This window comes from Hydractinia symbiolongicarpus, chromosome 7 (genome assembly GCF_029227915.1).
Source record: "Hydractinia symbiolongicarpus strain clone_291-10 chromosome 7, HSymV2.1, whole genome shotgun sequence".
In the NCBI taxonomy this organism is placed as follows: domain Eukaryota; kingdom Metazoa; phylum Cnidaria; class Hydrozoa; order Anthoathecata; family Hydractiniidae; genus Hydractinia; species Hydractinia symbiolongicarpus.
This window is the reverse complement of record NC_079881.1, coordinates 12,425,617-12,439,384: the sequence shown is the minus strand read 5'-3', so window position 1 is coordinate 12,439,384 and position 13,768 is coordinate 12,425,617. Positions and strand designations below refer to the sequence as shown.

The following is a 13,768-nucleotide window of genomic DNA, read 5'->3' as shown; positions in this document are numbered from 1 at the left end:
ACCATGTTTTACTCTCACTTGCAAAAACATTATGCTCATAAACGCATTGATATTCAGCTGTTTTCAGCTATTGTTTTTGTTGTTATAATATATCTCTCGTTGTTTTTATGTAAATAAAATTAAAAACAATTATATTTTGTAACAGGTCTCATTGAGTACACAAGGACTCTAAGGTTAAACCATTTCTCTGTGTTACAAAGTTTTCAACTAATACACCAAAACGTGAATAACTTTCAGTGAATAGAATAAAAAATAAAGTTATTTACTGGGTAATTATGACAGCTGATATTAAGAAAAAAAATGCTACTGATACATCTGGAAAACCAGTCAAAGAAAAGAAAGGACGACAGAAGTACACAGAGGTAGATGAAGCAATTCTTAAAGATAGTTACTGGTTAAACAGAGTCTTTTTTTTGAGAAGTTTGGCATTTATATATTGTAAGATGTGATTTATTTTCTCATTTGTTACTGTATGCAAAAAGTGGAGGCAAAAATTGGTTTATTTTCGATAAAAATTGGCACAGTGAACAAAAAAAGCAACATAAATGTTAGGAGATATGAAAAGTGCAAGTAGTTTTTTATTATTTTTCTTGTTAAAGCCCCTGGCCGTAACCGCGACCTTGTTCAGTAATAATAACATCTGTTTTTAAAGACAATCTATATACTGCTTTTTAGTAACATATAACTACTCTGACCATGCATAATAGTTGTATCACGTACCAAATATTCCCAAACAAATAATTACAATTTATTAAAGAGATATAACGTGATGTTTTTAATAAGTTCAGCTTTCTTCCTACAATTCTTCAAACTTTCCTCAGTTTCTAAAAGAAAATTGTTGGGAAATGATGTCACGGAACTAAAATCGGTAAGGAATTGAACCACAGAGAAATAAAATGTTGCTTGACAGCGGGAAAAGTGGACACTGTTTACAAACTTACCAGTCACAGAGAAAATTTTGTAGATATTCAGAAGCCTTAACTTTCAAAATGATCATGATGAAACTAAAATGTTGTTTTCGCCTCCCAGTCCAAAATTCGCCCAAATATAATTACTCTTTTGTTTCAATAATTTTAATAAGGCATTATCATGAAGAAAAACAATTTTTTTCCCTTTTTTTTTAAATTTTTAGTTGTTGCTTTTCTCGTGGCACTTCACCAAAACAAAGCGTTGTTGGGTAATAATGGCTTACTACCCACTGATAAATACCTAAAACTTATAAAGAATCATTTTGGTTCCAAAAATCTACATACTGCATTTGTCAACATACCCACTCTGTTGCTATTCACGAAAGATGACGACATTGATTGGTGGTTAGATGCATTGGCATACACTGGTTTAATGTTTTCTGGTTTTGTGTTACTAACTGGAGCTGCTAATATGTTAATTATGGGTAGCTTGTGGATGTTGTATCACTCAATTGTTAATATTGGCCAAAGATGGTGAGAATTACATTCCATTGATTTTATATGTTTATATCTAAATATGTTTGCACATGCTATTTGCTGGTAAAGTTGAGAAAAATAACCGTTCTATAATATCATCAGAAAGAATCCCAAATACAAGCCTGTGCCATGATGTGAAATTTTTTCTTTTTTAGGTACAGTTTTGGTAAGTGTCAGATGAACTAATTTTACGTTGAAATGATTTCTCCATTTTCTTTGTATTTCTGTTTTACTTTTAAACCTCACTAAAATTGTTCTATATTGGTCACTGCATCTTAGGTTGGGAGTCTCAACTTTTGGAAACTGGTTTTCTTGCCATCTTTTTTTGCCCATTTCTACATATTACACCATATCCAGAAAACACTCCGCCTTCGAAAACTGTCATTTGGGGTTATAGATGGCTCATTTTCCGCATTATGCTTGGCGCTGTGAGTAGACGCAATTTATATGTGTGTATTAGGTTTCTCACTCAGTCAAGTAAAAATATTTTGAATATGCGAAATATGCGAAAGAATTAAGTTAATGTGGCTGGATAATAATAAGGATGTTTTCTAGTGTGTCGTATTAAATAGTAAGAAAGTTTTATCACTTGGCCGTGAAAGTATTTGCATATTAAACAAGAATTTTGTATTTATCGGAAACTGTAACATAGCATTAATTAGATAATTTTTGTTAAATAGGACTCCCAAACCCTTTGATCATTTGATCAGTATTCATTTCCTGCAACTTCATTTAGGGTCTCATCAAAATACGTAGCGACGAATGCTGGAGAGATTTAACTTGTATGAACTATCATTACGAGGTACCACAAAATGTGTAATAATAATTGTAGTCATTCTACACAGTGTAAAACTTCTTTATTAAAAATGCTGGAAAGTCAAGTCACGTTTAACATTAACAGCTCCATCTGACAAAATTTGTAATTATCTTTGAATGCAAAAAAATTAATTACACGTTATAGCGTTTAAGCAACACCTTAATTGACTCCATTGACACATTTCTAAATAACGCTTGTGTGTAATCAGTGCGTTTTATTTAACCGTTAACTTGTACGTGTCTTGTAAGTCCTGAGTTTCCTCATTTACTTTTTTTTCAGAAGATTTCTACTCTACTAACTTGCTGATAATTGTGTCTCCCATTAAGTTTCTGTAAATGTATTTCTTCTTTTTTACAGACTCAACCTGTGCCAAATCCACTCAGTTACTATCTCCATCAAACACCAGAGTTCATGCACAATTTCGAGACACTGGGTAACCATTTTATCGAGTTAATTGCACCTTTCTTTTTACTGCTCACACGAAGGTTTAGAATTATTAGTGGCTTGCTACAAATATTTTTTCAGGTTAGTGTGTCTACAATATGTCCACGTTATATTTCTTTGTGTCAGTTGCACACTTCTTTGCATCTTTGCACACATCTCTGTTCATTTTTTTTATTTCTATTTCTTGTAAATCTAATTTCTATCTCACCTTTTAAAGATGTTATTCAAATAAGGCAGTACAGCGAAATTTAAGTAACCAATTTACATGCAGCTCGCTATGCACTGCATAGCATTGTAATTAACTAAAAAACGATCCTAGACTTCTTTATAACTTTTAATTTTAAAAATAAGAATAAGATTTGAGAGTATATATTTTCTTTTTAGGTCCTTCTTATTCTAAGTGGTAATCTGAGTTTTTTGAATTGGCTGACAATTTTACCCAGCCTTGCTTGCTTCGATGATCACTTTTTGTGTATATTTTTCTCTACACGAAGTCAAAATGAAGCGAGACGACTCCGAAAGAACGCTGACAAGAAAGCTATGAAAAGTTGGGGTAAGTTGCTCAGCAAGATTTCGCGAAAATTTTCCAAATTAGCTATCCGCTAGAATTTAAAAAAATAGCCGACTAACAAAAGTCCTTGCAGGAGCAACAACAGCCATTGCGAAGAAAAAACGTTTTTGCTTTCCCTTTTGCTTTCTCCTTGTCTTTTATTATTTTCTTCAAACGACGCAGCATCTCTGTAATTATTAAAAAGTACGAAGTAAAAATTATAATAAGGAAATTAATCTGACTGGTCGTTTTGCTAGAAATAGTATTTGTGAAATTATAGTAGTAATAACCTATTCATCAAAACAAATACACTTTTTATCTGTGCGAAATTGATTTTAAAAAAATAGTTGTCTTCTTAAAACTGACTAAAGAGAATTATTTGTTATTGTTACGTGGCATTGCAACATACACCCACTGTTCCAGGTTCTTCTGTCCGTGCTGTGTTGGATTACATATTAGCCTGTCTGTTGATCGTACTCAGTATACCTGTCGTACAAAATCTCTTGTCGAGTCATCAAGCCATGAATACATCGTTCGATTCTTTTCGTATCGTAAACACGTACGGTGCATTTGGAAGGTACGTTGTTAAGCTTATATCACTGCTTTTTACTTTTTATATTTTCTAGTAATCCTCGTAAATACAACCTGTGACTATTTCTTAACTAGTTAGTAATTATTGTCATTTGAGAGGTATACCTTTTTTTTTTCGCCTATTAAATTTTTGTGCGTCGGTATAGTGATTAACCCGAGGGTGTAAATTAGCACAATGGGCGAATTTCAAAAAAGCTCGGAATGCAACGATTTTAAAAAGTTGGCAAGAATTTAAGCAAATCTCGTGATTATTTTTAACGAATTCGTGAATGTTTAAGGTTCCCACCAATGCGTTTATTGATAAACGTGTTTAAGATTTAATGTTTATCCAAACGCATGATTTTAATATCAAAAAGTTTTGATATTAAAATCATGCGTTTAACATGTTTTTTCAACATCAAAGAAATCTTCTGTTCCTACCGCCAAAGCTCAAAGTGAGAGTGGCTTTCATGAGAGCATTGCACGAGTAAATGATAGAACGACAGTGACAAAAAACGAAAATAATAATACGTAATGAAATCGAAAAAAGGAATAGTAGCAGTGGAGGCACTGTCTAAGCTGGTGAGACTTTGCGTCTGTCTCTATGATAAAGTTGACAATAAATTAAAGAAAAAGACAGAAAAGAAAACACTTGGAGAGAGAGAGCTGAAAAACTAGGGCATGAACAAGGTTTTGTGTTTATTTTTTTTTTTTTTAAAAATTAGTTTTTATCATATTTGAATAAAGATAACCTGATTCTAAAATTTTCTCGCTGTCCACGTTCATACAAATCTTGACTTTCGTTCTAAAATTACGTTCAGTGTAAACGCACCTTACTGCATATAGTAATAAAATAAGTAATAAATTTAAATTAAATAAAATAAAAATAAATTTAGTAATAAACATACAGTAGACTCCTGGTTATTCAAACCTGCACTTATTCGAAATTCTCGGTTATTCGAAGCGATTTTCATTCCCCTTGAATTTTCTAACTCGTTTTAGAGTAAATCTCTCTCAGTTATTCAAACTTCAGTTATTCGAAAATTCGTTTATTTGAAGTGGTTTTCTAACCCCATTGGCTCAATATTCTGTCAGTTATTCAAAATTCTTGACAACAGCTGGAGTAAAAGTGAGAATTTTCAACTTCAAACACTTTTTATAAAAGAAAAATAGTCTTTATTCCTAAAAATAAAACTATGTACAAAGCAATTTTTTTAAAAGTTAAATGCTTTCACCATTTCCAGAAAATTCAAGCAAAAAAAGGATTCGCATTCCTTTGTCATCACCCATATTTATCGCCTTACCTGTGACTTTCATAAAACAACTATTCAATGGATCTGATCTTAGGAAGTATGATATAGTCTTTGCATATTTTCCACTTTGTCCCTTTGGTAACTACGTTAACTATGTTATTCTCCTTATCGTCAAGGACAGTCACAGCATATTTGTCGACTTCATTCATAGGCTCCATTCGTGTTTTAAGAACTTGTCCAATAACAGGTTGCCACTTGCTTCGGTACACATGAAACCCCATAACTGTTAAAGTTGTTTCAAAGTTCCTTAGAATAATTATCTCCATCGGATCTTCATTGTTTACTATCAATGACATAAGATCCATAATGATTTTGTTACTTCTCCTCGACTGCTGTAGGAAATTTCATTGAATACTTTTGATGAAGAAATCGAAGTAAACGATGTGCCTCCACAAAAACCAACATTATCGGAGATAGAGGATGCCCTGGTGTTGATCGATCGCTGGTCGCTTTTTGATAAAGATGGTGATGAAATAAGGAAAAAACTACACGCGATAACCAACAAATGAAACCAGCACTTTACCGAGGGCAAAAAGCAAACTTTTATTGAAAACTATTTCACAAACACTTCATAAGAATATAGGTATGAAGAATGGTTATTGCTGATATTTGTTTTAAGTAAACATTATATTTGTATATTTTAACGTTTGAAAACTCGTTGCGTTTAAAACTGTAGAGTAGAAACTTGATATGACTACTTTTTTATTCAAATCCCTCCAAAAAATCCGTCAGAGTGAAAATTGGACCAAAATAAGAAAATTTTCAGTTATTCGAAATTTCGGTTATTCGAAGTAAATTCCTATCCCCCATGAAGCTTCGAATAACCGGGAATCTACTGTATATTTAATAATAAACGCGTTTTATTATATAGCAAGATAGCGGCAAGAGCAGACGTGTTTTGTGTTGCTCGTATACTGTTAGCTATAATTATTTGTTTTATGATAAAAAGAAAATCTTTTTTCAATATAGATATTATTGGTTTATATTGTGGAGAGAAACACCTGATGCCAGGGGCAGAAACATATATTTCAGCAAGTTTATGGAATAAGAAAGTTATTAATAAACGTAAAATATCAATACTGGGATCAAGACGTAAACATTCATGTCTTTTTTTACTACACGCTGGTAACATTGAGATTCAGCCTGGACCTGAATATATGAAAGAACTGTATAATTTGTTATCAAAAAGAGGTATGAAAATATTTCATCCTAATGTACGAGGACTGTTGGCGAATATAGACCATGTTAAAGTTTTGTTAAACGAACACAAAAACATTGACATATTAACTTTATCCGAGACGCACATAAACACGAAAGCGTATACAGAGAATCCTAACCTTTATCATATTCCGGGGTATACTTTTATCTCCCGGAACAGGAAAACGGGACTTTGCGGAGATGTAGGCATGTATATTTCCAACCGCATCAAATGGAAACGTAGATCTGACTTAGAACATCGTGACTTGGAGTGTATTTGGATTGAAATCTTTCAAAAAAACTCTAAAACATTTCTTGTTGGATCATTGTACTGACCCCCGGCTGGTTCGAAATACCTACCAAGTAATTTTCCTTAATGATTGTTACAAGTAGGAACTACGCAAAGTACAACAGCGACAACATGAACGAAGAGCTTAGACATCACGACTGGAGTCCAATGTACGAAATGAATAATGTTAACGAAGCATGGCTTTATCTGAAGAATACACTTCTTAATGTATTTAACAAACACGCACCGATAATCGAGAAAAGGGTCAAGGGTCAATTCTGCACAACATCAGATATCTCATGATCGAGAGAGATAAAGCGCTTAGAAAAGCTCGTAAGACAAACGCAGCAGCAGATTGGAAAGCATACAGAAAAATTCGCAACAAATGTGCCACTGACTTACGAACAGATAAAGGTAACTACAGTAGGGATCTGTTAAGTCGAAACTCAAGAAATCCAAAAAAGTTTTGGGACACTAAAAAAACCATAATGTACACAAGACGAGGAAAGTTACTAATGATGCAACTACCAATAAATTCGAAAAAGTAAATACATTATGTTCATTTTTCTCTAACGTGGCACAGTTAAAATTAAAATCTATTCACGTAAAAGATTTTATCTGGAACAAAACATTCACTTTTAAGAACATGTATGAAATTTAAATTTAACTATGTATCACGCATATTTGTTGAGAAAGAACTAAAAAAGCTTAAGCGTCAAAAGTCAACTGGTTGGGATCATCTTCGACAGCTTTATTGATGCACTGTGCATCTGCGATTGCTGAACCACTGTGTTATTTAATCAACTTATCATTAGAAAACTCAGAAGTAACATCAGATTGGAAACACGCACTGATCACTCCCATCTTTAAATCAGGATCACCATCTGAACCAAATAACTACCAACCAATATCCATATTGTCAAGCCTATCAAAAATACTTGAGAAAGCAGTTCATAGACAATAATTTATTATATCGTGCTCAATTTGGTTACCGCAGACGTAGATCCACGGACATAGCTGCAACGTTATTTACTGATAACATCAGAAAAGAGGTTATAAAGGAAATTTAGTTGGTGCAATCTTCATTGATTTGTCGAAAGCTTTTGACACTGTTTCACATAGCATCTTGCTTGAAAAGCTTCGCGCATATGGTCTTTGTGGCAAAGAGTTAGAATGGTTTACCCACTAACTATTCAACCGTACACAACAGGTGGTTATTGATAACATCAGATCTAACACTGAGAATGTAAAATGCGGAGTCCCTCAGGGATCTATTTTAGGACCGCTTTTATTTTTAATTTTCTTCAATGATTTTGAGACCTCGCTTATTAGAGCACGTACTATCCAATTCGCTGACGACACAGTGGTTTATATTGCAGGAAGCAATATGTGAATTATATCGAAGATATTTTAACTCAGATTTTAAAAAAATATCGAACAGTACCTAATCGAGAATGAATAATTAAATTCGGAACTGGTCAAAAGTTGAATTCAGTATCCCACAAGCTCAAGCTATTTTACAATTTTGTGGAAGTCAACAAGACAAGCCAGTATAAATATTTGGGTTCGACTCTGGATTCAAAACTATCCATGCAGGTGAATTTTGACACAGCCTACAAGAAAGCTTCAACAAGGCTTCGTCTCCTATCAGCATTGAGATCGCTATCAGCATTGAGACTGCTACTATCATTATGATACTACCTCTTATCACGTTTAACAGTATCATCAAACTTAAATTTACAAATACACAAAAGAAAAGGCTGGTGTCTCTTGACAACAGAGCGAGAAATGTCACAAAAAATGCAAAAGTTACAACAATCAAAAGTATTATAATAAGAAATGTGTGTTGCGTAGTTCGTAAATGTATTGACGGAGAGAGTTGTAGCAGCTTCAACAGTTACTTCGAGTTAATGAATCACGAAAGGGTTTCACGGAACAAGCAGTTACCATTACGCTTGCCAAAAGTTAAATTGGAAGTTGGCAACAGTGGTTTTTATTACGTGGGTGCTGATACATACAACAAGTTGCCATTAGATATTAGAAAAGAAAAATGTTATGTAACATTTAAAAAGAAATTGAAGCAATATTATATTTAGGTGTATGTTATGAAATTTTGTTTCTTTGTTTTCTAGATGTGTCCTATTTGAGGAGCCACACTCAATCATTTTCTCTGCCTATTGTTTCACATTTTCTTCTATTTTTTCCCATATTGTTTTTATTTAGATTTTAATCAAATATTTACTAATTTTCAGCTATATATATATATTTATTAGCGTTTAATTCATTTGGTAGAACTACTCGTTTGCAGTAGCAAAAATTGTTTAGCAAAGCTATATTTTTATTAGCCCCGCTTATTTAAGATTGATTTATTATGACCTGCTATATCGCTTGAGCAGCCTCGTAACATACTTTCGCTTAATGTTTTGATTTTTTGTATTTCAGTATCACGAAAACGAGAACTGAGGTTATTATTCAAGGAACAAGAAATTTAACACTTATTCCTGATGAGCATGGTGGATTGTGGAAAGAATACGATTTCAAGTGTAAACCAGGCCTTGTGACAAGGCGGCCATGTTTGATTTCTCCGTACCATTATCGTTTGGACTGGTTGATGTGGTTTGCAGCATTCATGGTTAGATTTGCTGATGATTGAAACATATATATAACTGTGTTTTTTATTTGGAAATAAATATGACATGATCTAATACAAGCTAATTTCTGTTTTGACGAGATTCTAATAAAAATGAACTTTGTAATAAGTTCACTTTTTTACGCGTCATCAACATAACTTTGTTTTAGAACTATCAACAGAACCCATGGTTGTTACACTTCACCGCAAAACTGCTAGTTAACGATCCTAATGTGACGTCACTGCTCGCCCATAATCCTTTCGAAGATGGACCGCCACCTAGGTAGTATATTGTTAGTTTTTTTAAAAAAAGAAGATTAGTAACTGTGAGATTGTCCTCCAATACTTCTGGATTAGATTATATGGAGAAACAAGACACCGCAGCAGGGTTAGGTCAGCGTGAAGTAAACTCTTTGAAAAAGAAGTATTCGCTTACAATTGGGGAAACATTTTTAAAAGGGGAAAAATATGGTTAAAAAAAATTATTTCAGTACCTTTTGGACCTATGAATTTCTTAAATGCCGTTTTGCATCCATGTGGTCCTGCTTTTTGACTTACCCGAATACGCGCACATGTACAAAATTTTGTAAACATTGGCAAATCATTTACATTTGTCTGCAAATTAGAAAATCAATAGTTCAAATTAAATATTGTTTTCTTTAGATACATTCGTGGTGAACATTATGAATATAAATACACAAGGATAGGAAGTGAAGAAGCTAGAAGTAACTGGTGGAGCAGAAAGAAAATAGGATCTTACTTCCCTCCTGTCAATCTCGATGCGTTAGATGAATTTTTGAAACGTAATGGATGGGACACCCCTGTCTTAGATGAGTAATCTTAAATCATTGTAAAAGTGTAACGCCAATCATTAGAATTAAAAAAACTTCATTCTCGTTTCAAAATATGCGACTTTCGGTGAGTTAGAAATTGTGCATACTTTCTTCTTCTTTTTCTATAATAAAGGTCTGTTCGGTATCGTTGGTGTTTGTACGTACACGTCTCAGGGTCAATGACGTGTGTTCCCTCAAGTCTTAGTAGTATGAATTTACATCAGGAACAAAAAAATTTTCGATATTAAATGTTCGATATTAAATATATGTACAATATAAATGCTTCTAGCCTTCTTTATTTGTCATTCCCCGTAATCATTACTTTTGAAATTTGGTTAAAATTTGTTCAAAAAACTTACCAATGCATTTTTCGACTTTAAAAATGTTTGTCCAAAAATTTTTCTGCTGAAATTAAAAATTGTGTCCGAAAGTTTTTTTGTGCGACAAATTATTTTATGGTTACTATATATGGTCAAAAAGTTCCGCTACACGAAACTTTTCTCCAGTGTAAAATTAGCTTTATGAAAGTTCAAAATTTAAGTGAAGAACATTGGTGAGGATAACTTGTATAAGTTGAGAACGAAATGTCGTCCGAATCTTTTCTTTATAGTTCTCGCGAAAAAAATTCTCAAAAATGAGTTTTCGTGAACGGGAACTAAACCCATGATGACTGTCCACACTGGAACCGCATCTTCGTTTTCAGGAAATTTTCCCCTTCTGTTATTTCTAACTCATTCATTCCGTAATTTTGCAAATTGCCCAGTTCCTTTTTTCGCGTCAAAACACAACATGGCGATGATGGTCAAGAAGCGCGAAGGTGAACAATTTAGAAAAACAAGTGCTATAATGTCTGTTTTAAATTATAAATTTGTAAAAAAAAAAATTTTCTTTTTCTACAGCATGTTAGGATATATTTTAGATGCATTCTAATTTTAGTTCTAGAGACCTCTGATGAAATACTTTGTAATTCAGTTGTAAATTTCGTTTCATTCCCAGGAAGTGAAACGAAATTTTCTGTGAGTTTTCAAAGATCTGGCGGCACAATTATTGCCCCTATTGCTAAAACGAATTCAAGACATTTCCTCTGAACAACAAGCGCCCTAAGGACATTTGGGAAATTTAATACATTGAAAGTATTCCATGACCTCGAGGTCCGGTTTTATATGTCACTCAAAACAAATTTTGTAGAAACGATTTTGTCTGCACTTTTACCTAATTATCTTGTAAAGATGTGCATGTATGTAGTATCGTACTACATACCCTGCACAAGAAACTCTTTTTCACAGACTTGGACAATGCTAGTATCACAATTCGGGATGAATCGCAGTATCCATGTTAAATTTTAAACACAATTTGCGAAGCTGCGAACAAACAAAAAACTAAGTCACATACTTACAACAGAAACAAACATGGATATAAATATAAATAAAACAAAGCTAATCTCAAGATGTAATAACAATATCTTGACACAAAAAATAAAAATTTACTACTATCATTATTTTAGATACATAACGCTTTCTCTGACTCTTTGTCAGGGATTCGATTGACCTTTTACTTCTCTTCACACGATTCTAGAAGTAATACGAAGAAGTTCTGGGGATCGCGGATCGAATCCCGCTCACTGCTTGGCAGTATGTTAGTGATGAACAAAGTAGTTCTTCTTCGATATGACTCACGCAATATACTCGCCCATCATGATCAGAGGTCTGGTTCAGTGTGAAGCATTCTCTGTTGAGAATGAAATACGGATGTGCTATGATAAATATTCACCTATAGGGTAACTTTAGTTTAAAAAAAAATTACTTTTTCAATAAAAAGCTTTTCTTACTTTTTATAGTTGCTAGGTACGAAACACTAAAAGTTGCTTGAAAATTCACCATCCCAACACTAGTTGCTTATCGATTGGTTGCTTAATTAACCGAAAAATAAAAAAATACATTTTTACCATTTCTGTAAATAATTTGGAAGATTTTTTACAACATATGTTAAAATAGGAAAACTGTAAAAAAAAATTAAAAAATGTGAAATATATATAAATATTGATCAACTTTAATGCTTACTTATTCTTATGTTAAATGAAGAGTTATTTTGACTCTTCAAAGAGTCTAGTTTATTGACTCTCCACGGAAATCAACGTAATGACTCGCATGCAAGTTTCACAAATAACTCCAACCTCGTCCTCAGGACTATTTGCTTTTCAACGGCGCTGCGCTTTCTGATAGTTCTGGTAAAAGGTGCTGGAGTCGAGTTTGAAATGACTCTTCAGAAGAATCAAAATGTCTCGCGCGCAAGTTTCACAAATGACTTTTCAGAAGAATCAAAAAGACTCTCGTAGGCGTGCTGATATATACACTGGCGAATGACTCTTCTTAGTGTCGAATTGACACCGCTAAAATTCTCAGAGAATATCAACTGAATCAACTTGAAGTACCTCTGGACTATCGTAACGTTGGTAATAATGTCCCTAAGGACATTATTGTTGATTTTTACTTCATTAAAAAGCTATCTGGAATTCCGTGGTTTATCGCGTGGTTTAAGTTTTGGGCAGGACTTTAATTCTTTCCTATATTCACTCATAATTCGGTGCTGGTGTTCATAATTCTTTTTTAGCAGTTGTCTGACTTTCTCATATCCTTTATCAGCTGGAAGATTTACACATGATTTAACTAACTCTGTAGCCCCATCTTTAAGATACTTATTAAGTAGTCTGGTTAATCTGCTTCTCGAATCTGGTATTCTGGTTACAACAACTCCACTGAATGTTGTAATGAAGTAGGGATAATCGATGAAAATCGTTAATTATCGTTGGATGATTTCACCGTTTTGCCTTACGGGGATATATATTTTGACGTCGAATTAAAAGAGATCCTGCTCATTATGCGTGATATACCTATTTCAAATAAGAACATACGTTCATACCGCTAGAATTATTAAACTCACGCTTTATTGCAGTTCATACATAATTAATAATAATTGAAATTGTAAACATTATGTTATGTCTTGATAATGGGTGTTGACACAAAAACGCGTCAAAATCAATGTCATTTTTATTTTCCAAAATTTACAATGTAAGATCTACCCTATAATTTTAAAATCTTTAAATAAGCACGTAATTGTAACGACAAAGTTCCCTCAAATGCGGCAAAATTATGTATAGCAGTTTCTTTTCTACCGAATATAACTTTACGAGAACGTTTTAATACATCTAACAAAAAACTTCAGAAAATTACTATTAGTTAACTATGAAAGTCGAAAACCATTAAAATTTTTCCATTTTTATTTTTTCTTAGTCGAATGTCGTTTTGTGTTGTATTTAGAGAATTAACGCCCAACCATACTTTATGTAAAGGTTTTTTTTTTAGAAGTTTACACCGTTTCTCCGATAGACGAGGATGAGAATGATTTTGTAGAAATCTAAGATTTTTTGAATTATTTTTTAAGGAAATAAAATCTATGACTTAAAACTTTCAATTGACACCCACTCTCCAATTAAAGCCCCTCCTCAATTAACGCCCGCCTTAAAATCTCGAAGATTAATTAAACGCCTAGCAGGAAGTTAAATACCTTAATGCTTCGAATAAACGTCCGGGGCGTTTATTAAATTTTTTGACATTTTTTTTTTTTTTTTGGGGGGGGGGGGCTTTTATTCGGGTGAGGCGTTTAAAAGAGTTTATTAATTTT

The 13,768-nt window shown here is 33.1% G+C and overlaps 2 protein-coding genes across 3 annotated transcripts; both read left to right on the top strand.

Moving 5' to 3' along the window:
• Positions 1 to 203: 203 nt before the first annotated feature.
• LOC130649527 (lipase maturation factor 1-like) lies at positions 204 to 11,840 on the top strand. Of its 2 annotated transcripts, XR_008983060.1 has the most exons (12): positions 204 to 438; positions 1,133 to 1,442; positions 1,601 to 1,611; positions 1,725 to 1,873; positions 2,182 to 2,247; positions 2,620 to 2,787; positions 3,091 to 3,259; positions 3,680 to 3,833; positions 9,068 to 9,257; positions 9,425 to 9,537; positions 9,918 to 10,172; positions 11,592 to 11,840. XR_008983060.1 is itself a non-coding variant. In XM_057455820.1 (11 exons), the coding sequence occupies exons 1-11, from the start codon at positions 276 to 278 to the stop codon at positions 10,090 to 10,092; spliced, it is 1,668 nt and encodes a 555-aa protein (XP_057311803.1). In that variant the 5' UTR covers positions 204 to 275; the 3' UTR covers positions 10,093 to 10,367. The 2 variants fall into 2 exon arrangements, 1 of the variants encoding a protein (XP_057311803.1); XM_057455820.1 differs by lacking the exon at positions 11,592 to 11,840 and having other exon boundaries at positions 9,918 to 10,367.
• Positions 5,502 to 9,061, top strand: LOC130649536 (uncharacterized). The gene is made up of 2 exons (XM_057455831.1): positions 5,502 to 5,722; positions 6,109 to 9,061. The coding sequence occupies exon 2, from the start codon at positions 6,144 to 6,146 to the stop codon at positions 6,669 to 6,671; it is 528 nt and encodes a 175-aa protein (XP_057311814.1). The 5' UTR covers positions 5,502 to 5,722; positions 6,109 to 6,143; the 3' UTR covers positions 6,672 to 9,061.
• Positions 11,841 to 13,768: the final 1,928 nt, after the last annotated feature.

Coding starts and splice junctions, on each gene's coding strand:
- LOC130649536 (XM_057455831.1), top strand. CDS start 6,144: ATGCCAGGGGCAGAAACATATATTTCAGCAAGTTTATGGAATAAGAAA.
- LOC130649527 (XM_057455820.1), top strand. CDS start 276: ATGACAGCTGATATTAAGAAAAAAAATGCTACTGATACATCTGGAAAA. Junction 1,874..2,181: donor TCCGCATTATGCTTGGCGCT/GTGAGTAGACGC, acceptor AACTTCATTTAG/GGTCTCATCAAAATACGTAG. Junction 2,248..2,619: donor GTATGAACTATCATTACGAG/GTACCACAAAAT, acceptor TCTTTTTTACAG/ACTCAACCTGTGCCAAATCC.